General features: G+C 37.0%; 1 protein-coding gene across 3 annotated transcripts in view; it reads right to left on the minus strand.

Annotated features, from left to right (window-relative positions):
* Positions 1-204: 204 nt before the first annotated feature.
* The window catches only part of LOC136864504 (lysosomal alpha-glucosidase), a 350,034-nt gene continuing 325,570 nt past the window's right edge, over positions 205-24,668 (minus strand). For 2 of the 3 annotated variants that reach the window (XM_068226300.1, XM_067141562.2), the window contains 4 exons: positions 23,362-23,450; positions 15,097-15,293; positions 7,099-7,229; positions 205-397 (listed from right to left, as the gene is read on the minus strand). In XM_068226300.1, coding sequence (XP_068082401.1) covers positions 7,167-7,229; positions 15,097-15,293; positions 23,362-23,450 — 349 coding nt within the window. In that variant the 3' untranslated portion in view covers positions 205-397; positions 7,099-7,166. Of the gene's footprint in view, positions 398-1,823; positions 3,819-7,098; positions 7,230-15,096; positions 15,294-23,361; positions 23,451-24,668 lie in introns of those variants that run through there. The other variant, XM_068226301.1, reaches the window with a different exon arrangement.

Below are 24,668 nucleotides of genomic sequence, written 5' to 3' on the forward strand. Positions count from 1 at the left end.
ATTAGAGGAACAAGGAGGAATTTGTCATCACAGCTTTCTTTATACGCCTGAAACTCTATATTCATGGTAATGTAGAGGTGTTCAAATAATACATATTTATAGTAAGATATAAGAAAGATTTATTTTAAAATATATAATGACAGTATGCAATAACCTTATTCTACAATGGTACATACAAAAGAAAATAATAGCGATTCACTTCACAGCATTGCTTACATGAATTTCAATACGACTAGACCACCAGTAAAAGTATCACATGAATTGATAAAATAATGTTCTTTCCAAACAAAAGGAAACAAGTAATGCCTTACAAAGCTGTTACGTATCAAAAATAAGAACTAATTCAAACAATCTCTACAAGTGAATTCACTCCAGAACTGGTTCACCAGAACTCCTTCTGTAAAGAAAATTTCAGTCTTATCTACTTTTGTCAATACAAGATCTAACACCAGTAACTCAGGTTCACAGTGGAACAAACATTTCATGGAAATAATTTTCAAAATTGTGTGATGCATTGTAAGCATAGATATTCATTGGGCAATATCAAGGAAAGATAAGTTACATTAATCTCAACTTTCCTGACATTAGTGAGCAGAATGGACCAAGACAAATCATGCTTATTATTACCATAGATTTTATATACTGAGATAATTAAAAACTAATTTTCTTACCCACTTCTCCAAATATTCACAAAATCAGTTTTCAGATGATGTCAAAATGTATTGTTGTCATTCAAATCATTGATGTCAAAGGAATAAAACTGTAATATTTGACATGTAGGAAGTGAATGAGATCATCAATTTTGGTTTTCATACTCTCCTGTACATTAGGCAGATCTCAAGGAAAGTCAATCAACTTCATCCCCTTCCATTTATTGCCATAAATTGATTAATTAAATATTAATGGTAATGGTTCAGGATCACAAATGTGACATTTGTAAATTAGATATTACTGCATTATTTCAGAGACACAATAAGTTTCATCGCTTCTTGTAAAATAATTCTGCAATTTTTCCACTCCACAGAGAACTCAAACTTGAGGAAGGAGATCATATAGTGTCTAGTAACCCATTTTTAACGGAAATGAACCCTTTCTTTTTGGATATGACTTCTCCAATGTAAGTACTATAGATTATAATCTAGTTACAGAAGTTGAAGTTCACATAAAAGCTAGGTTAATCAGAAGCTACCAATAACGTATGAGTCAGGAGTAGGGCTCGGCAAGTTTATGAAATGGTAATTCTAAATTCCCATGGAGGGGATTAGATATTTTTCCACCAATAGAGCATATCAAAAATCAGATCAAAAATTTAGATGTATGGCTTTTCAGGCGTTTGCTCTATTAACCAGCATTTCGTCTTAGGTCTGACACTAGACTCGTCAGAGTGGGATGTGTCAGACCCTACCTACTTATGCTGGGGTGTATGCAGGTGAACTTATCAGAAGCCTCTTATGCGGCACAGTCTGATAACTGCATACGGGAGATAAAACTCCACAATGGAATTAATGCCCGCCTAGCAATTCCAAATGGTAATTCTAAATTCCCATGGAGGGAATTAGATATTTTTCCACCAATAGAGCATATCAAAAATCAGATCAAAAATTTAGATGTATGGCTTTTCAGGCGTTTGCTCTATTAACCAGCATTGCGGGCATTAATTCCATTGTGGAGTTTTATCTCCCGTATGCAGTTATCAGACTGTGCCGCATAAGAGGCTTCTGATAAGTTCACCTGCATACACCCCAGCATAAGTGGGTAGGGTCTGACACATCCCACTCTGACGAGTCTAGTGTCAGACCTAAGACGAAATGCTGGTTAATAGAGCAAACGCCTGAAAAGCCATACATCTAAATTTTTGATCTGATTTAAGTTTATGAAATGCCGTATTTATTCTCAGATGTCACAGAAAATGCAGTTTTCCTCAAGATGAACAAGAATAGCTTACATTTATTTAGCATTTTTCTTTCATTTTTCAGCATTTTATTGTATACTGGCCATTTTTTCAAGGAAATTTATATTTGTTTGTAGCTTTTTCCCTCTTTAACTGTCAGAATGGACTCTTCCAACATTGCAGAAGAACAGCCTTGTAATACCTGAGCTATGAGGTGACCTAATAGCTTGTGCGATGTTACTTGTCAATGCATCATCCTGACCTTGACCCAACCAAATGAGCTAATGCAGGACTTCTCATTTATTCAATTAAAGCATGCTGTCATTGCATAGTGAATGACAGTTAGTACTCTGTTTCTAACTTTTTACTCAAACACTTGCAAAAACACCTTAAAATAGTGAGTGATAACTCAGTTTCAAATTCATTAGAAGCTACTGATACGATATGAGGAACAAAAATTAATAATCAAACTATAATGGTGTCCAATGATTTTACAAACATGTTTTCTAATATCCTTATAAAAGAAACAATATATATACATATATTAGAACAAAACTTGAGCAAACACAGTAAATTGACATAGAAATTAATAAAACTATTTACTTAGTAAATATTATACTACAAAATAACTATTTTGCATTTAGTGGTAAATACTATCAACAAAACACAGGTTTAACCATGGGAGGACCTTTATCAGGTTTCTAAGCAAATACAGTGTGTCCCGCTTCTGCTCGGGACATGCATATGCATGCTCTGTGCAGTGTATTTAACATCATGCTGCATAACTGCATAGCCACGAGGCGGTCAGTTACTCGAGTTTGTGTGTCGTGGGAAACCGTGAAGTGATACGTTTGTTGCAAGAGCACATCTTGCTGAATTACAGTAGAATTAATTAGATTAATTACATTATTAAACTGTTGAAATGCCAGTGAAATTCACACACAAAGACTTTTTATGTATGACACACATGTAACAACCAAATCATATATAGAGATGTGTAGGCGATTTCAGGAGAGATTTCTCGGGGTTCTGGTTTCAGTTAGAGAAAGAGTTAGATGTCTTGTGAATAAATTAAGAACAACGGGATCACTTAATGCTGTAATTCCTAAACCAAAATGAAGGGTTCTATTGGAAGAAAAATTAAAAACATTAACATACCATTTCTACAATTTTCCACTAAATCTGCAAGACGTGTTAAACAATAAGTCGGTATCGCAAAATCCTCAGTACTACTACTAAAATATTGAAATTAAAACCTTACAGAGTGACTATCGTCCACCAATTACAACCCTGTGATGATGAAGCCACAGTAAATTTCGGTAAGTGGACGTTGCAAAAATATTGCTGACAGCACTGTTGATCCACATTTTCTCAGATGAGGCAGGGTTTCATTTGAGTGATCATGTTTCTTCACACTGAAAAATCTGCGATTAATTCACAAAGTTCTTTTACATGGCCGGAAAATTGGTGTATGGTGTGCTGTAACTGCAGAATGGATACTAGGCCCCATATTTCCAACGATACCATAAATTCTGAAAGATACCGCACATATATTCTCACAAAATTGTTCAAATGTTGACCAGATAATGACATAAGATATGGATAGCTATTTCCAAGAAGATTCTGCCACAGCTCATACTGCACATGATTATTTGCAAGACAGAGAGGCGGTTTTTGATGGTAGGATAAAATCGAAAGGGTTATGGTCCCCCTGCTCCTCCGATCTTAGTCTGTGTGACTTTTATTTGCAGGGAACTCTACGAAATAAAGCTTACAGAAATAATCCTCACATCACAGATGAAATAAAAACAATATAACAACAGTAACTAGGACAATTATGCAACAGGAACTTATGCGTGTGAATAGCAATTTCATTAGAAGATGCCAGGAATGTTTGAATGCTGAAGGACACCACTTTCAACACCGCCTGTAAAAAAGTTAGAACTCATGATAAAGGCTACAGGGTGCATAAATAAGCAATAAATGTAATAATATCGGTAATACAATACATGGGAGGTTATGAATATACTGCTTGGAACATGCACGTTGTCACCCACCCCTGCTGCTGGGAGTGGGACACACTGTAGTAGGTATCTTAATAATCTTGAAAAATCCATATTGAGCAATCATCAGGATGAAATAAGAATATGGATTCGTTATGTTGACAATAAAGTGTTTTTTTCTTTTGCTCTATGTCTATAGTCTCTTACACGAAATTTCCAAGTACTGTTTCCTCCTCATCGTCACTCTCATCATTTACCACTGCTACCTCATCTATTTCATTATCACTGCTGCTTATACTGTCACTACTACTTCCGATTAAACTTTTATCTGAATTATACAATATTTCAAGCACGTTACTGTCAGTCATACCTCGGCTGAGCGCGGCGCGTCACACGGACTGGTGAAGCTGCTGCGAGACCGAAAGCAACAGGACGAAACTGAATGAGGGGAATAACATTTATGACGAAACGAACCAACTCGATACATATTTCAGATAAAAGATCGAGACAACGTCTTTCAAACGAGATACATACCATGAACAACTGGTTCTCGTATCGTATGACAGAAAGCAGCACTAACTGTTGCCTACACAGAGCGCTCGTGGAGAGTTACGAAAATATTACAAGCTGAGAAATAAAGACAAATATAATAAATAAACCGCACTCCCAATGTACAAATGGACCAAAGAACATCACACGAAAAGACAAACTTCTCCGATCATCATTTCTTTATTTTATTCTGTGGGAACGAATGAAGCAAACGGACTTTAAAAAAAGCAAGAGATTAGTGCTCAGACTTATTTGACAAATATGTATTCTTGCAGAAACAACTACATTATAACGATTTTTTAATTCTTATTTACAACACTGATAAACCCGAAAATGTCTTCTTGGAAACAAAACAATTTGCATATCAATAACTCCAAAACTCTTCGAGCCAAAGCCGTAAATGTGAAACCATGTATGGGTCTATACCACGTATAGAGGTCGGCGGCTACGGAAGAAAAGAGGGTCTATACGACGTATAGAGGTCGGCGCTGAGGGGTTAATGAGTATTATAAAAATATACTTAGCACAGAAAAAGGACCTGGATAAAATTTTAAATGAAAATGTTGTAGACAACGTAATGTTTACAATCTTGAGGTGAAGCAACATCACATGCTACTCATTCGCTAATGCTGTGAAGGGTATTCACTCTTCATGTAACAGCAGTCAGCATGCTCAGTCATTCTTGTCATTATAAGATATGGTTTGAAACATATTCATTAGGTTTTAAAAGTTCGCTTATGTTACACTATTTTCTATTTTCATTACAGCAAAACTGTCCTCTACATTTTAAAATCAAGACTAATTATGTGGATTTTAATATTTTAATTTTTAATATTCACTGACGATGAAACTAAGCTTCCGAAATCTAGTTTTGAATTAAGATATTTTAATGTGTACTGATATAGCCGTCTTTAATTTTAAGTAGTGTATCAAGCAATCAGCGCTGTTTAAAATGACTTTTATTTTTTATAATGATTCTGACTGTAGATGAATGATGGTTACCAGGCAATATGCAAAACTGATAAAATTCTGCAAGTTGAAATTTTCATTAGATTTACTGGCACATAAAAGAACTCCTGGAGGACTAAATTACGGCACCTCGGCATCTCCGGAAACCGTAAAAGTATTTAGTGGGACGTATAGCAAATAACATTATTATTATTATAATAAGTAATTCTAATATCAGACAGGTGCATAATAAAATACATCTAAGCACCTAATGAACCAAGAAGGTAAAAGAAAAAGACTCTCTCTTATAAAGACATACATACTAAAACATGCCGTCAGCTTTTTTCTTTGGACCGGAACTATTTTGAAGACCCACTTTTATAAATTTTAAAAATATTTATTTTTGCAACATAAGTATTCTGCATGTCCAGTATTCACATCAATTCAGCTAAATAAACCTCAATGGCACAAGAGGCAATAGAAATCTGTCACCTCAAAAGTGTCTTAATTGCAAAAAAACATGACTAAGTTTCTTAATAGATAATATATTTTGGCTAACATACCAATTCTCTTAGTCTGAAATGTAAAAAGCATTTTTCAGAAGACGTATCAAAACCTAAATAATACACAAATGAGCTAAAGCCCAATTATTTACCTAGTCACAAGAATTAAATGTGAACATAACTGAGTGTACTGGGAGAGCAAAGAGAGGTCATACAGCCAGGCTTATGAAAATGAAACAAAACACAACTGGTATATACATAAAAATAAATGCTTGTAACTTTTAGGACATTATAAATTAAATTACTGTATGTGGAAATGGTGGAGAATAATGTTCCACATTTCAAAACTGTTCATAAAAGCCAATGACAAGATCCCAGTACAAATGTGATGGCTTGCTAAATGGATGAAATTGCCAATAAGGCTCAATTAAGATGTGACTAACGTCAACCAAGAATTACTTCTGAGTAACTGCCTTTCCAGCTCAAGTGGACATGAAATATCCCCAAAATAAATTATTGAAAACGTATGAACACAGTTCAAAGAATTGTCTTTAACAATAACAATTGCCTCGTATTTTATATAAGTACAGGAGACGGACACTTAAAATGATTGGCTGTATAGCAGGTTTGAAACATTTACCTAGAACACTTTTTATTCATTCAAAAAACATTTTTACGACGCCCCCTGGCTTATACCACACAATAATCTCTTTCAACACTGTACAGCAAATACCAATAAATTTACATGGAGTAATATTAAAAAAGAAACCCAAGGAACTATCAGTTATTTACATGCAATAAAACTGGATGACAGTGGGGTATAAGAAGAAAGGGGCTTCAATTTGGGGCAAAACACCCTTAGCCATTTTGCAACTAAATTCATTTGTTCATACCGTTCTAAAACTTGGCTTACTACCTCCATATTGATACATAATTTCGATTCATTCCTTCCATAAGCACATTTATCCTTGTACACTATACTTAATCACAATGTTCCATCTAATCTGTAACATTAAAACTATTAATTTTCCCCAATTTATATAATCTGCAACTTAATCAATAAACAGGTCAAGTTTAGGTTATTAACAATTCCATACAGCAATGAAAAAGATAGGCAAACAAGTAAGCCATTTTCCTTCATATTCCAATATAACAGAGAATAAAATGTCCATAAATACATTCTAGAAGTACTATTAAAACTTACAAATTCTTCACAGCATCCATGGAAATAAAATTGATCCTTTAAAAGTGTAATGACTGATGGAAGCACAATCAGATCCAATGCACAGTGAAAGCTTTATTGAGTGGAAGGACCAAATTCTCTATTTTCAGGAACTGAAAAGAAATGGAAAGAAATATGTAAAGCATTACTCAAAGAAGAACCAACTGATTCAAAAATTCTATTTCTTCTAAGTGTAACAACATGTCATGCCTTTATATGGTCAGTTATACCAAATATCCAAAACAGGATTAAACAAGGAGTAATCAGGTCATACTTTAACGCATGACATAAAATTATTATTGTACCAAAATTGTCTACTGTACAATGTACATAAAGTTGGGAGGAAAGAATTTCAATACAGCCTATGATTACACATTCTTGAATAAGACAACAAAAGTAATGGGCAATAGAATTAAGGTCTCTACTATAGGTAGAATGGACAAACGAGACTGCTGGTCCAACCCCTTGTTCGCTGAATTGGTCGCTTTGGATAGCTTGAGCTACTCGGAGTTCAATTAACTAAGGCACAAGTTTTATGTATGACTGAACCTGGGCAGATTTCTGATGTACGGTTAATTTTATGCTTTATGGCTACCAACAATAAAATTGAAAAATATGTAAAAAAAATAAAATAAAAAATATGTGAAATATACTCCTTTATTTAAAAAAATTAGAATTTACTTAATAATAATTATCATCTTGTACCAACAAACTTGTGATGACACATCATGGAAGCTTATCTTTTTGTTCTTCATTTTTCACATCCAATGGTATAGTTTTGATGTTCATTCATCATTCATTCATTTCCATGTCTGGTCAGCATTTAAAAAACTGCAGCTGCGATGGCCTTGTTGTTTCCTCTAAAAACATCTTGTGATGTGCATGGGTTGTCCAGGAGAGGGAAGATAAGTAGGTGGCTTGGGTCTTGTTCAGCACCACATTCACAGAAGGTGTCTGCGTTTGCTGGAAGGATCCCCCATCAGGTTGGTCTTGCATCGAGGGACACCCACTCTTAAGCGGATGAGGGACCTCCATACAGGGTAATGTTAATCAGCGCCAGGAGCTAGCTCTTCCTTTGGTGACATGTCTGTGGGCAGCGAGTTCCTCCAACTGTTAAGATGAATTGTTTCTCGTCTTCCCTCCAGTGGTAGAGTCCTAGCAAGGAAGCTCTTGCGAGATCTGAGGCTTACCTTGCAGCTTGGTGACCATTGAGTGGATGTTGATGGTCATTCTCTTGCTTTGTTCTCTCAGTGTCTGCAGTAGTGGCACTCCGGATATTGGGTGGGGCTTTTCTAACAATCGGGTACAGTTTCTGCACTGGCGTTGATTTTAGGCATCCCAAGATAATTCTTTCAGTATCGTTGACTGCAGTATCAACCTGCTTAGCATGTACTGAAGCGTTCTACACAGGAGCGGCATACTCAGCAGCTGACACACACAGCGCAAGCGCAAGAGTCCTCAAGATGTGTGGGCTGGCTCCCCAGGTGCTGCCGATCAGCTTCTTAAGTATGCCACTGCGAGCACTGACCTTCTGTTTTGTGTTCAGACATTGCTGCTTGTACGTTAGAGTGCGGCCTAGTGTGATACCTACAGGGTGTCCGAGAAGTCCCTGTACCCCTAGTTTCATACGTTTCATATTATAGTGGAGTACTTACATATAAAAACTATGAATCCAGGGAATCTGTATGTGCACCATCATGCCTTACACAGAGTTCTATCCGTCTCCAAGTCCTCACCGACATCTTGCGGAGCATCTCAGGAGTTATGGAACGAAAGGCATCCTCCACACTTTGGCGCAATTCTTCATTAGTCGTGTACCGACGTTGAGCCACATGGGACTTGATTATTCCCCATAATGAGTTGTCTGGCGTGGTAAGGTCCAGGCTTCGTGGTGGGCATTTCAACGGGGCTGGAGATGTTGGTGAGCCACGGCCAATCCAGCGGCCTTGAAATTGTTCATGAAGGAACTTGCGCACCTGAACAGCAAAATGTACTGGAGCCCCATCCTGCTGTAACCACACATGACACATGATTCCCTTGTTTTGAAGCTGAGGTATTAACCAAGATTGTAACATGTGCAAATAAGATTTTCCATTCACATACCCATCAAAAAAAAAAAAAAAAAAAAGAAACGCTCCATACATGTGACATGATGATATCCCGGCCCATACCATAACATGAAGGGGGTTCCTTTCCAACTCTTGCACATAATGAGGATTTTCCTTAGACCAGCAAACCACATTCCTCCTATGTGAACTGCAATATATTGCACATTCATCAGAAAATATCACTCTTGATCAAGACACGGCAGTTGGGAATTGTGCCAACAAAGCACGGCAGGCTGCAACTCATTGCTCCATGTCATTGTCAGATAATTCATTCACATGCATTGGCCTAAATCCTTTCATTTTCAAATCTCTTTTAATGTGGTCATGCATTGTTGACTGCGGTACTTGAAGTTCAGCTGCTCTTTTGCGAATGGATTTCAATGGAGACTGCACAATTGATTGAGCGATGGCGGCACAACTGACAACAATGCTAGCAGCAGGGATACCAATACCAATAAAACAACTACTGAATTCCCCAATTATACAAACTCAATTGTCCAAAATAATAATATGAAACTAGGGGTACGGGGACTTCTCGGACACCCTATAGATAAACTGGTGTTGGGCAATGTTTCTGTTGTTCCCCTCACCATGTGATGTTCAGCTGTCACTATGCTTCCTTGTTTCGTAGATGAAACGCACACACTTGTGTTTTACTGGGGTTCGGCTTCAGATGGTTGGCATCATAGTACTTGGAGAGTTCATCTATCGCTGAAGTCAGTTTTCCTTCTACTTCTTCAAAGGATGATCCCTCAGCAGCTACCGCTGTGTCATCGACATAGATGAAGAGCCTGGTGCTTGCTGAAATTGGCTGATCATTTGTGTAGATGTTGTACAGTGCTGGAGCTAGCATGCTGCCTTGGGGGAGACCATTCTTCTAGGTTCGCCATCTACTCTCCTTACCCTGTACCGAGACTTGGAATCTTCTGTTCTGAAGGAAGGTGCTGATAAGGTATGTTAGTTGGTGGTCCTTGGTAAGATCATACACTTTCTTCAACAGTTTCCTATGATTCACAGTGTCGTATGCAGCTGTTAAGTAAACAAAGGTGACTCCAGCTATCTCACCACGCTCAAAAACATCCTCTATGTGTTGGGTGAGATACAAGATCTGGCTAAAATATGATTTGCCAGCACGAAAGCCTGCTTGTTGTGGGATGAATTTCTCTTCAAGGATAATACTCATTTGGTTAAGTAGCAAATGTTCCAGTATCTTGAAGAAATGGCATAGCAGGGAAAGAAAATGAAAACCTACAACTTGTTTTCCAGTCATTGACCGGGTCAGGGATATAATGAATGAATCATATATAGGCTATTATTACGATGGGGTCGCCACTCCCAAAGTGATGTATATTAATGACTGATAGATGCTATAAAATGAGAATGGAGAGTGTTGCTGGAATGAAAAATGACAGGGAAAACCGGAGTACCCGGAGAAAAACCTGTCCCGCCTCCACTGTCCAGCACAAATCTCACATGGAATGACCAGGATTTGAACCACGGTAACCAGCGGTGAGAGGCCGACGCGCTGCCGTCTGAGCCACGGAGGCTCCCATAACAGGGAAATAGGTCAAAAAATTTCGGGTTGTTTGGTTCATTCCCAAGTTTGAGTAGTGCAATGACTCGAGATTTCCGCCACATTTTAGGGATGTGTAACTTGGTGACACACGTGTTTATTAGGCTTAGTAACCACTCCAATGTTTTACGGCCAAAGTTCAACTCATAGGTCATCAACACCAGCAGCCTTCAAGTTGAAGATGGCAGTTTCAAGTTCAACCATGGAGAAGGGATCTTGAAGGAAGTGATTCTTTCCTTCCAAATCACGCCGAAGAGCTTCTTTGGTCGCCCTCCCTTTTGTTTTACCATTCAGCAAGAGCTGGGTCACCACTTGATTAGGTGTCATTCTGGTGAATTGCTCCTGTTGTTTTACAGGGTCACCGCTAAGGTTTTTAAGCAGTTTCCAGGCCTGTTGACTATTCAACTTCATGTCGAGATTCTCTACCAGGTTGCTCCACTTGGCCTTAAGAGTTGCTGTGATGGTTTACAACAGTGCTTCTCCAACTTGGATAGTTTCTTCAGCAAATGGATCTTCTTCATAAAGGGTCTGGTATCTTTCTAATAGCAGCCTGTCATCACCAGACAAGCCTGGAACATATTACGTTCTGCATCCTCTCGGAATAGTTTTCCTTGAATGTATGCAAAACAATTTATTTTTTAAAATATGTATATGTATATGTATGTATCTCTGATTTTAACTTTTTTTCTGTGAGTTCCAACACTCTTATCTGCTTTAACAGCACCAAGCGCTGCAGGTCTGTATTATTTAGAGTTCTGGTTTCGTCATTTTCGTAGTCGTCCAAAACACTTCTTTTCCGTTTAGGGGTGGCAACATTTGGAGAGTTCACGATTCAGTTTACCAAATAACAAACCTATTTAAGAAACATGGGGTAAAAATAGCATTCAAAACAACCAACAACAATCGTTCTCATTTCCACAATCCAGGGACCGTGAATAAATCGGACAAATTTGGCAAATCACGCATCTACAGATTACAGTGCCAAACTTGTACAGCAAGCTACATCGGACAGACAGGACGGAACTTTAACACCGGGTACACCGAACACATTAATGCAGTTAAACATAACAGACATTCAGCCATGGGTCTATACATGGACGAATCATGAATTCTCCGACATAGATAAAGACATGCAAATTACTGAAACCATGGAAAAGGTACCCCTACTCAATATCAAAGAAATATTTTAAATCTCATTAGACCAACAAGTTTATTTTAATCATAATCTGAACGAATCCACCACAAAAACAAACATTCTTTACGAGGCCATTCATCCCCTCATCATCAAGACTTATGTAGACAGAACGGCTCGACAACAAAGCACTACCCCCCCTCTCTCTCACACACCCCTTCCACACCTCAACCAATCCAAAGCAAGCCACACCTTCCCTCTCCCCCCTCTCCCAACCAACAATAGCACCGCGCGCGCGCGCGCGCACGCACGCACACACACACACACACACACACACACGCACACGCACACAGAGTTGAACAGATCGCAACCCACTCTTCAAATGGCTGGTCAGCACGAGCGGGTACGGAGTGAGTAAATGAATAAAAACAACATTTCATTTTAGCTCGAACACACACACACAACAGTTTCTCATTCTGTCTTTCTCTTTTTCCTCAGACACCTTCAATGCACGTTTCCATAAGCCAAGGCCATACCATCACCATACTACAACAACAATAGCGACGACAGTTACAACTACAATAGCAAGTATTCCATATTGAAGAAAGTTCCCCCAGCTCTTCAACCAGCTTAATTCTACTAATAAGTTCATCCTATCTATCATAAAACACTGCAAGCTTATGTAAACTAAAACCAGCAAGTATCTTGATTCAGGACCGACAATTAAGTTCCATGTTCCACTAACACAAGGTAACAATTTTAATATAGACCCAAGATCTCTCTTAAGTACTAAGCATCACAGACCAGTGTGTAACTTCAGCTGTTCACCAAACGTTTCATGTGATGTGTGGTTGTAATAGTCAACAAGTTTTTTTTTTTAAAGGTTCACATATTCTGGTTGATTGTGACAAGACCGCTCAACAAGTCTATGCCAAGTTGTGAAAACATACAACGATATTTTACTCAGATCCAAGAATATTAAAGTGCCAAGTGTTTTGCAATGGTGTATAAACTTTCAATCAATTAATTTCAACTGCGTTAATGCATTAGTTTCCAGTAGGCAGAAGCAGGACCAGCAGTTCTATTCTGTGTTCCACGAACACATGACAATTTTTGAAACCCAAAACCAGAACTTTAAATACCAAGTAGTTTATCTTTAACATTCAATGTATATTTATTTCACTAGTTTAGTCAGAGGAAGCAGGACAGTCAAACCCATAAAAGTTCTTGTAACGCCAATATATCGTATGGTTATAAGTGTTTTCATTTGAACAAGTGTGTTATCAAACAATACAAGTGTTCCCAGTGTTCCGTGTACATGAACGCGCGACAGTTTAGACTAGATCTATGTCTTTCTACATTTTGCTTCATTGTGTGTATTTCATCCAATCTTTTTCAGACAGAAACAGGACTGTCAAATCCAAGAATGCTCTTGGAGAGCCAAGTTTTCCACACCATTATAAGTGTCCTTATTGTGTTTTGCATATATTTTCAATCCAGTACATGTAATTCCAGTGTTCCGTGTTCTATGAACACAAGACTGTTAGAGCCAGAACTGGGAACTTTCTAAGCTCCAAGTTCTCCTTGCCAAGTGTATGTTACATTTCTAGGTAATATCTAACAACTCAATGATGTATTTCCAAGCAACCACCTATAGGTGCATGGATTTTTCATTATGATGATTGTTATCAGTTTCCCCTTAATTTAATTTTCACCAAGAACTGATGATGACTCCATGGAGTCGAAACCGGTCTTCTTATAATTGAATAAATTGTTGTAATGTGTTGAATGGTGGAACATCCCTCAATCTCTACACCCAGGACTTGTTCAGTTGGTTTCTGAAGGAAGTGTAGGTGGTAAGAACGGTACAGGTAGACCAAGGTATGAATACAACAAGCAGATTAGAGCAGATGTAGGATGCAATAGTTACGTAGGTATGAAAAGGTTAGCACAGGATAGGGTGGCATGGAGAGCTGTATCAAACAAGTCTATGGACTGATGACTCAAACAAACAACATTAATAACAAGTGACTAAATATACAGAACATTTAAATATAACTGATTAATAATACTGTTATTAAGAAATTTAGAATCTGCTTTGATTTGTTGATGTCATTAAGTGCAAAAGAAAGGTGATTGGTTTAGGCTTCATGTCTCCATCTAAATTAATGTGCAGAAGGCATGTAATGTGTTGGATAGAAATAGGAGAAGGCAATATACACATGTTGGCAGTGATTCTTTAGTACGTGTGAAGGAGTGAGTGGGCTCAGTATGTCCAGTTCTGAGATGAGCGTGTTAGTATTACATTTTGTAGTACTGATTGATCAGATTTAATACTCTAAGTATGACTAATGTTTTATATGATCATCAACATTATTTACAATTTCATGCAAAACTTTCTAATAGGCCTACATTAAATAATTTTTCACAGCATCAGTATATTTTCCTACCAAATAATAATACAAAAAAGGCGATTAAAATATGGTTTTAATAAAAAATAGTTTTTTAAACCTGTTGTTTTCCAACCCTGTGGAGGTGAGTGAAAGAATTCAGCATAACAATACTGCGTAATCCCCTTGATGATCCAATCTCAACAACTACTTTACAGAACACCATTTCACACTAGATCCAACAATTAAAGAGTAGATGTAGACCGAGAATTATTCCACTCAGTGTACCAACAGTGACAAATTTCATATCCAACCTGTGATGTATTTCCATGTTAGAAATGCAATGAATCAGAGAAAATCTAAAAATATCATCTCTCTCTGATGACACATCATCCACTGTTAGTGTTGCAAACTATCAGCCATTACACATAAAAACATTGTTAATTCAAAATTTTTCAGCAGTACATTTTCCTATGTATGACATGTAAATTTCCTTGGTCCCTTAAAAAATGATTTAAGAATATTCTATTGTTCTATTACATATTGTTTTCTGACACATAAGTAATTTGATTTATGTTATGAAAATTACTGAAGTTCTGGATATTTAACAGTGAAAGTACATCTTTTATCATCAACAGGATGACAGCTGTATTAAAACAGGTCTGGTTTCTGTACAAAAACACAAGCAATTAGCCATTAAAAGGGAACATTCTTTACATACAATGCCTCTGGCAAAGATTCATAAAATTATTATTAGAGATATAATAAGTTCTCTACCTTATTGATTGTATTGTATGAAAATGGATAGGCTGCCTGGTTCACATATACTGCTTTGACTGGCGTTGCAACTCCTAACACAGCTATCTTATTCAGAGTAAGAGGCACATCATAGCCCCACCATGTTACTACATTCACAAGTTGAGAGTTCTTCAGGGTAAAGTTCAGCAAAATGTATCTATGATCTTCATAGGTATCTGTAAAACAGAAAATAATTAATAAAGACTGAAAATATGAAGCATAGTGGACTAAGGAGTGTATAGTAAAGTACATGCATTGTCAAAAAAAACAAAAAACAAAACAAAAAAACACCAAGAAGGAGTTGTCGTTGAAATCACATGAATCTTGATATGGGCGACTGTAATGTTGATGTAAGCAAGCGATGATAATATCAGAGCAGGAAACCTAACACTTGAAGGGAGATACTAGTACTCTGTGGGTCTGCCTCTAGCTTGGATACAAGATGTGATAGGAGCGGTCGTGGAGGTATACAGGTTTCGTATGGTTTCCTGTGTCATATCACACCCTATTTGCTGCAACTGGTCCTCCAGATCGTGCAAATTCTCAGGCAGCACAAGCTGGCACACCAGGTGGTCCCAGACATGTTCAATGGGTGATACATCTGGCAATAGGGCATTCCTTGGAAGTGTGGCAATGTTGCAGAGCCATTCCATGATACCCTTGCTGCATGTGGCTACGTTTTATTCTGCTGGAAAAATGCCTCTTGGAAACTCTGCCATGAAGGGCAGCTGCAGGATGTCTTGCACAAATCACTATGCAGCCAATGTCCCTCGCATCACTACTAGGGGGTGACCAACTGTTGTACGCAATGGCTCCCTATATCAGTACACCAGCAACACCACAGTAAACAGAGACAACAGTGGGTGGATTCAATGTCTAGATATGTAAAGAGCACCATGATACTAAATTTCCTTTAGTCAACCACTGGAAATAGTTCAAGCAGGCAGCAGGGCCTGTAATGATGACGCTACATGTGCCTGGATGGTGGCCACCATAACAGTTGGATCTGCTTGTGCTTGTTGGATCATATGATCCTCTCTCCGGTTAGTCAGTCATGGATATCCTGTGCCCAGCTGCCATGAGTACGTGCTCTCATGCATCTACTGGTCCTAACACCCAAACAGTTAGTTCACAATGGCCTATGTGATGGTCCATTTGTCTATATAACTGTCAAACCTCGTGCATTTCAATAATGCCATTCCATGATACCCTTGCTGCATGTAGCTATGTTTTATCCCAATGGAAAAACGCTTCTTGGAAGCTGTGCCATGAAGGACAGCCGCAGGAAGAAACACTGTTCTATTACATACGAGTAGCCTCTGAAAACCTTTAAACAGGCCACCAGTGGCAGGTGTTCATGGCCTCTTGGCCTCTGGAGGCAAGACTGTTCAGCTAACCATTTCAATATGCTAATCATTTTACTATCTACTTGAGATGTAACAGCAAGCTGAGTTTTGGAGCAAAATGATAACTCCTCCCTGGTGTGTGATTTTTTCTCGATAAGTGTATTTTCTAAAGGATTTGATAATATGAAATTATATTTGTCATCTGGTGTCCAAAGATCAAAACCAATACACTGTTCTGAAGAAAGTTTAAAAATTACAACACAGGATAACAGAGTTTCTAATGAAATAATACCACGTATGGTGTATATGTTTTAATAAAGGTGTAGAGTGCCATTTTAATTATGACAATGGCAAAAGAAGTGTCCTGGAAATGTTACTAGTTACAAAGGAATAAAAAAAACACACACTCACTCACTCACTCTCTCTCTCTCTGTCTCTCTCTCTCTCTCTCTCTGTCTCTCTCTCTCTCTCTCTTTTTTTTTTCATTTCATTAAATGACTAAAATTAAAGCAAGCAAGCTCGTAGCACTTCATCATGCTTGTAGTTTTACATAACTGTTAATATTATGATCATAGCCACGGAATCTGTGGTCATGTCACTGGATATGTCACTAAATCGGCAATTAATTGTGTCAGCAGAGAGGGGAATTTTTAAAATTTCACTAGCAAATTCTGTACCAAGGACTATTTCTACCATCTCTTCATAAGAAAAGATTAAGAACATTTCAGCTATTGTGTGTGACTTCTTGGTCATTACAATAAATCTGGCCACCTTACAGATAGTTTCCTATACTTTCTTGAAACCATATACCAACACAGTCATGAATGTTGCTTGTTTTTCTTATTTTTTCAAAAAATAATGCAAATAACTGGCATCCCTGCTTGATTTGTTGATCCCTGCTTGACACGAGGAAAGTTTTGTCGATAAATGTTACAATTTACTGGGAACGATATCGGCATTACCAAGTCTTTTACCACACATGAAACAGTTTTTTTTTACACCATATCCTAAAAAAATTGTAAGATAAATAAAAATATATCAGTAAGCAAAATTATGATATGGGTAACAACTGTGAGTAAATCATTTTTTGTTTAATTTCTTAAAATACATAAAAATTTGTGGTATGAAATAAAGAATTAACTATCATTATCTAACTTAACCCAATTATGTCATTTGACAAGCTAACCTCATGCGAAGTTATAACGGCATATGAATCATTAGATGAGCTCAGCTTGCAGCATTGCACTGCTTAATATAAATGCACACATTTCAAATACTAACCCAAAGTAGTCTCTTGCGTGCATTCTTAAATTAACTTTACATTTGTGATTTTGGAAATTCCGCTATCTAACTCATACCCCACACGGCTCGGTCGAGAAACAACACTATTTATATGGCGTCTTTATTCACATTTCTTTGTGACCTCAATTGTAATTGAGAGATTTCCCACCTTTTCAATACTTTTATTACTGGCAAGATGTAGGCATTTTGGGCTTATGCCGTGTCAAGAAAATAAGGTGAAATTCTTTACGTTTTGCAGAGAACTTTGCTCTGCGTCTTCAGAAGAAAATTTTGACTGTTCATGAGGAAGACTTCTCCAAGAATGAAGGTTTGAATTTAGACATTACTAATAGAAGTTTAAGTGGTACGTCCATTCATCACCAGATAGCTCACTGTACGCAGTACAGCGCTAGCATTTGAAGCAGAAGCTGACGGCACCATCAGAATCAGTCTGAGAGGGGTTCACATAACAGGTGTACACACATTATGAAAATATGACAATGACACAAGCATGGAATGAAACATCTGGTGATGAAGAACGTACGAATTTGGACAACACCAAAATGAGAGAACAATACTGAAAGGACAGAGAAGGGAACTATCTATGTAAATCCTTAATGGCTGGCAACCACGTATTACTTAATTGATAGCCAGTGTCCCTGTTGAAATGGTTAGGATTACTAAGTATTTCTACAACTTCCTGTGTAATTCTGGACCTGTAGTGTCTAGTGTGGGTAAGAGCTCGAGTATCGTGGAACACGACATCATGATCCAACGATAGGGCATGCTCAGCTATTGCTGATTTGTCTGGCTGGTTGAGACGAATATTTCATTTGTGGTCCTTGATATGAGTACCAATGGACCAGCATGTTTGGTCAATGTATACCTTGTCGCAAGTACAGGGAATTTTGTATACCCCTGGATACTGGCCGAACTGGCATTTTAGTGAACAAGAACTCCACATCGAAACTCACCAAAAGTGCATTAGGTTGAAGGGTAATGGTTGACAACTTGTTGACGAAATACAGAGTCCCTAACGAATGATTCAGTATGTCCTAGGTAGGGCTGAAGCAATTTGCTTAGGTATTTAGCCAGAGCATACGTAGGAGAACCTATCGCACCAACAAGAGGTCTGAGGGGTATGTGTTATTTAAGGATCTTAGGAAGTCCATATAATCTATAGTTCTGTTTCCATGAGTTTCAACTTGACAGTTAACCGGAAGTCAAATTTCCAGCTAACAGACCAAAAATCACAACAAACAAGAAACTGCAAATTGACGCGGAACATCTTAAAGAAAATGCGAGCTCCTTTATTGCAAATATCTCCAACCAGAATCCATCCAACTGGTTAAAACTCAAAGAGCATTTGTAGAAGCTTCCAAAAGTATAGGCATCTTCCCAAGGAAAGATGGTGGAATTAAACCAGCGACAAGGCTATAGAACTTAGAACGAGAGCCTGGAGAGATTGAAATTCCCATGAAACTGGAAAAACTTGACAGAAATTCATTAAGATCCAGAAACAAACCTCAAAAATCATCATAAGTGAAAAACGCAAACATAACCACAAACGTTTGGCAGAAATTAAACTGGAATTCACAAAAAATAACATGTGAAACTTCTTCAGAACTTTCAGAGAAGAAATATCAAATTACCGGGCACCTAGTCTTTGTTTCAAACAACTGGATGGAACTCTTAGAAACAAATAACCAGGAAAATTGTAAACTTTTAGCAAAACCATTTTCAGAAACTCTTAAACTGTGAATCTTCTGGAGAACAACTCACCTTTGAAAAACCCACACCAAATCCAGATTCAGAACCACCTACATTAGAAGAAATCAAACAAATTATCAGTGAACTGAAAAATAACAATGACCCAGGTAAGGACGGTATAATTGCTGAAATGTGGAAAATTGGTGGTGAAAGTCTTGCCTCAAAACTCAGCGATATCTGGATCATGGAAAAGATTCCTGAGGACTGGAAATGTGCACTGATTCACTCATTGCACAAAAAAGGTGATAAAACTGATATCAACAACTATCAGTTACCTTCAAAATTTTCTCCAAAGTTCTACTGAGAAGACTTGAAAGACGAACAGATCACCTCATTGGAGAATACCAGGCAGGTTTCAGAAAGGGCAGATCATGCACAGAACAAATACTCAATTCCAAAATTATCTTACAAATGCGCAAAACTAGACAAACAGTGATCACCTTCATAGGCTTTAGAAAAGCACATGATTCCATAGACCGACAGACACTTTTCAAAGTACTCGAAGAATTTAAAGTAGACAGAAAAACAAGAGAATTGATCAGACAAACATTAATGGATACTACTTCCAAAGATAAATTCTTAGGAGAAATATTGGAGTATTTTGATGTCAACACAGGGGTTCGACAAGGAGATGGACTGTCACCTCTCTTGTTCAATCTTGTTCTAGAAAAAGTAATCAGAACCTGAGTAAAAGAAGTTAAAGGGATAACTCTTGATAGACAACTGAAAAACACAATTCACGTGCGGTGTCTAGCTTTTGCAGATGACCTGGCAATTCTTTCTAATAATAGGCAAGAAGTAACTCCCTTGAAAACCTACATGAAATTGCAGCCAAAACAGGACTTCAAATATCATATGAAAAAACCCAGTACAAGGAAGGAGCCCCTTGGTTTCTAGATGGGCAAGCTATGATGACTAAACTTGGACAAATTTCCCAAGTAAATAAATTCAAATACCTTGGAGAAATCATTCGAACTTCTGGATTAAATCATGAAGCAAATAAGGAGAGAAGTACTAAATTACAGAAAGCATACTGAATCACTTGGAACACATATAACAATAAATCATCATCTCGGAAAACGAAATTGGGTGGACCAATACAGTAATAAAACCTGAAGCATTATACGCATCGGAAAGCTTAATCATTGGTGGTAGATTACTCATAAAAGATACAGAAAAGCAAGAAATAAAAATGTTACGGAAAATTTTAGGCCCAGTCTGCACAGAGGGAATATGGATGAAAAGGAAATCTCATGAAATTTACTGCCATACTGAAATAAATCTCAGACACTATCAGGAAAAGGAGATTGAAATTCTATGGTCACATTCTCAGAATGAACAATGATAGACTGGCTAAAAGCATTCTAAATCTTGCCCTCAAACTGAAAGTCAAGAACAAATGGCTAAGTGAAATAGAGACAGATCTTCAGGGAATCAACATCAACCAGGAAACTGTGAAGAACCGATCTGCTTTCAGAACACTGATTAATAACCATTGTTTCATGGAGCCAAAAGCTAGAACTAATAAAACCTGGACAGAAGAACGTAAGAACAATTTCAGTGAGAGGATGAAAAGATTTTGGGAAGGGAAAAATGCAGAATCAGCTAAATAAGTTCAAACGTACTCCTCAGTTGGGCATAACGATGTGAAGAAAAAAAAAAAAATAATAATAATAATAATAATAATAATAATAATAATAATAATAATAATAATAATAATAATAATAATAATAATAATAATAATAATACCAAGGAAGTGGCCGCATAGTCAGGGGTGCACAGCTGTGAACTTGCATTCAGGAGATAGTGGGTTTGAATCCCACGGTTGATAGCCCTGAAGATGAAGAAGCAAATTGAAATATAACCTGACATGACATTGAGGATAACAAAAGTTTTTGCAAGAAGTGAGGACAATTTTGTGTAAATAATACATATATATATATCTTTTGAGTATCTCAAATAGTCCTTAAAAAAGCATTGGGTTCTTCCATTTTTTTCAATTTCTGAACAATGAATTTTGTAATCTACCACGTGATTTTATGGCCGATGAAGTCTCAAATAGAGACGAAACATGTCCCAAGATATATTTAATATGTTTTTATATTAAATAGTCTTCACTTGTAAAGTGATTTGTATTGATTGGGTGGACCAAAACCTAACACTGTTTCTTAGTTTTAACTGTATCAATACGGATCTATACAATTAAGTTCGTAAATTGTACTATGACACTAGTAGACAAGAAAGTTTGAGCGATGTCTTTAAAAGTAGGAAAGATCACAATATGAAGGTAAAGTTGGAATTAAGAGGACAAATTGGGACAAATATTCATTGGTAGGAAGGGGAAATAGGGACTTACCAAGGGACATGTTCAATAAATTTCCAATTTCTTTGCAATCATTTAAGAAAAGGATAGGAAACCAACAGATAGGGAATCTGCCACCTGGCTGACTGCCCTAAATGAAGATCAGCAGTGACTGATTGATTATTTATTAAAGTATTTTTTAATGTAAAATTTATATTTATTTTATGGTACATTATTTTATTTTTCACATAACTGTCTTAGTGCATACTTTACATTTTAGTGCATATATTGCTCTTTTTAGTGCACAGATGCATATATATTATGCTGTTTTTTTGTGCCTATGAATCCACCCTCTAGTTACCACATAATCAATAACTGTTTTAGATCTTCCATTCGAGCATCTTATGACAGTCTTGTTTCTTGAAGAAAGTATTCTTTATTAGGTTATTCCTTACACAGAAGTCAAGGACACATTCACTCTCAGTATTCCTTACTCCATACCCTAAAAAGCCCATTATCATACTAGTTTTGAATTATGGATCAGCTGTTGCTGATAGCGTTCTCCGGTATAGCCACAGAGACCCAAGGAATAAGTTAAAAAAACTGGCTTGAATGTTTCTGAAAGGTATCCAGTCATGAGTCAAGGTCAGCTGCATGTATCCAGGATTTGATATGTACACAAGCAGCCACATAATGTAACAGAAAGCTAAGTCACACCTGACCAGAAAGAGATTAGCCATTTGGTTGAAGTTTCAAACAGAAGGAGCTGAAATAAAAAATTTAAATTGTAGATGCACACTTTGTTTTAAGTGATATTATTAGAATTTTAAGAAGAAAGACATGCTTATTAAGAAGAAAGACATTTTCATTTTATATTTAAAAAATTGGTTTATATGTAATTTTAAATATTTTATTTAGATGACAAGTCTGGTATTTTAATTGTAACTTATTTAGAGTAATGTAATTTTAAATATTTTATGTAGATGACATTTCTTGTATTCTAATTGTAACTTATTTACAGTATATTGTGAGGAACTTAGGTATCAAGTCAGTAAATTATTTGGTGGACTGTTAGGTCAGTGATGAAGAGAATAAGTGAGGTTCTCAAAACATGTACACCATTTTATTAAAATAGATTAAATAACTTTTTATAGTATAACAAGGCAGACAGTGATTTTCAGTGGGGTATTAGATATAAGTCAATACGGACCAAAATCAAACCATAATGGTTTAATTAATAAAGCGATTCAACAACGATAAGGCTGTTCAGCACACCGTTAAGACCTGAATGGATGCACATTTCTTTCACGCTAGCATGGCCTTGGTGTAGTGTTGGAACAAATGCTTGGACAAGAATGGTGTTTGTGGAATAGTACTGTAATGTGTATCAGTGCCCTACTACTGCACATCCTTAAATCTGCCAGTAAAATAGTTTTCCTACGCGAGCTCTTCTTACCTTATTTTTTTAAGCTAACTTGTATTTTATATTTCAAATATACCATAAAGAGACTTTTATTCCTGCAATTGTAAATTCAATGTACTTACTAAGAGAGTCCCCATCATCCCAGTAGAGACTACCAGAAGCATATCCTGTTTTATCTGCAGCCACAATCAGCTCAAATGGATTCTTTCGGCTGCAAAGACATGAATAAGAATGTTTTGTGTCAATGCACATATCTAGCATTAGGCTATTCAGATAGATAGATAGATAGATAGATAGATAGATAGATAGATAGATAGATACATAGATACATACATTAGATAGATAGAGATATAGGTAAATAAATACATAGATAAATAGATAAGATAGATAGATAAGTAGATAAATAAATAGACAGATACATACATAGATACACAGATAGATACATAGATAGGTAGATAGTCTTTATTGGCGTAGTTACGGCCATTAAGATTTCTCTTACTAAAAATCGTATCTCACGAGGAAAGCAACAACACTATTAGAAAGAAATCATAATTACCAATTCAGTGAATTTTTCCACCGTAAAATTTAATCCAGAAATGCACCAATATAACCAACAGACTCGATAAAGAATTTTGCTTTTCTTTTTCCATTTCTCTACCGACCGGGCGAGTTGGCCATGCGGTTAGGGCGCGCAGCTGTGAGCGTGCATCCGGGAGATAGTGGGTTCGAATCCCACTGTCGGCAGACCTGAAGATGGTTTTCTGTGGTTTCCCATTTTCACACCAGGCAAATGCTGGGGCTATACCTTAATTAAGGCCACGGCCGCTTCCTTCCAACTCCTAGGCCTTTCCTATTCCATCGTCGCCATAAGACCTGTCTGTGTCGGTACGACGTAAAGCCACTAGCAAAAAAAAAACTTCTCTACCGTTTGCCAACTCTTGATTTACACCTGCACAGTAACATGCTGAATAACCCATACACTGTACTTTAAGTCAACATGAGAATATATTACAGTTCTATATTGTACCAGGAAATGCCTGTACTTTATAGCTTGAAGAGGATGAGATGAATGCAAGGTGTGTACGGTACATTAAATTGGAGCAGGAATAGAAAGTGAGAGGGTTTTATTCAAATGAAGTCATGTCTGTTTTAAATTGCTGAATTATTAAACAAATCATAAGTATTGAATTTCATTACGGTCCGTATTGACAGTAGATCACTATCAAAGGGTAAGAAGGGTCCACCTATTCAATTCTATTAGCTTGTATATTGTCTTATAAAAATGGGACTAGTTTCCACCCCATATATACTGGGTCATCTTCAGCCACGCTCCAATTGGAAGACATAAGCACACATATAACCAATAATGATATAAACACTGATATGACACATTTTATAGTTAATTTAAACCATTGATGAAGTCCAAATA

This window comes from Anabrus simplex, chromosome 2 (assembly GCF_040414725.1).
Source record: "Anabrus simplex isolate iqAnaSimp1 chromosome 2, ASM4041472v1, whole genome shotgun sequence".
In the NCBI taxonomy this organism is placed as follows: domain Eukaryota; kingdom Metazoa; phylum Arthropoda; class Insecta; order Orthoptera; family Tettigoniidae; genus Anabrus; species Anabrus simplex.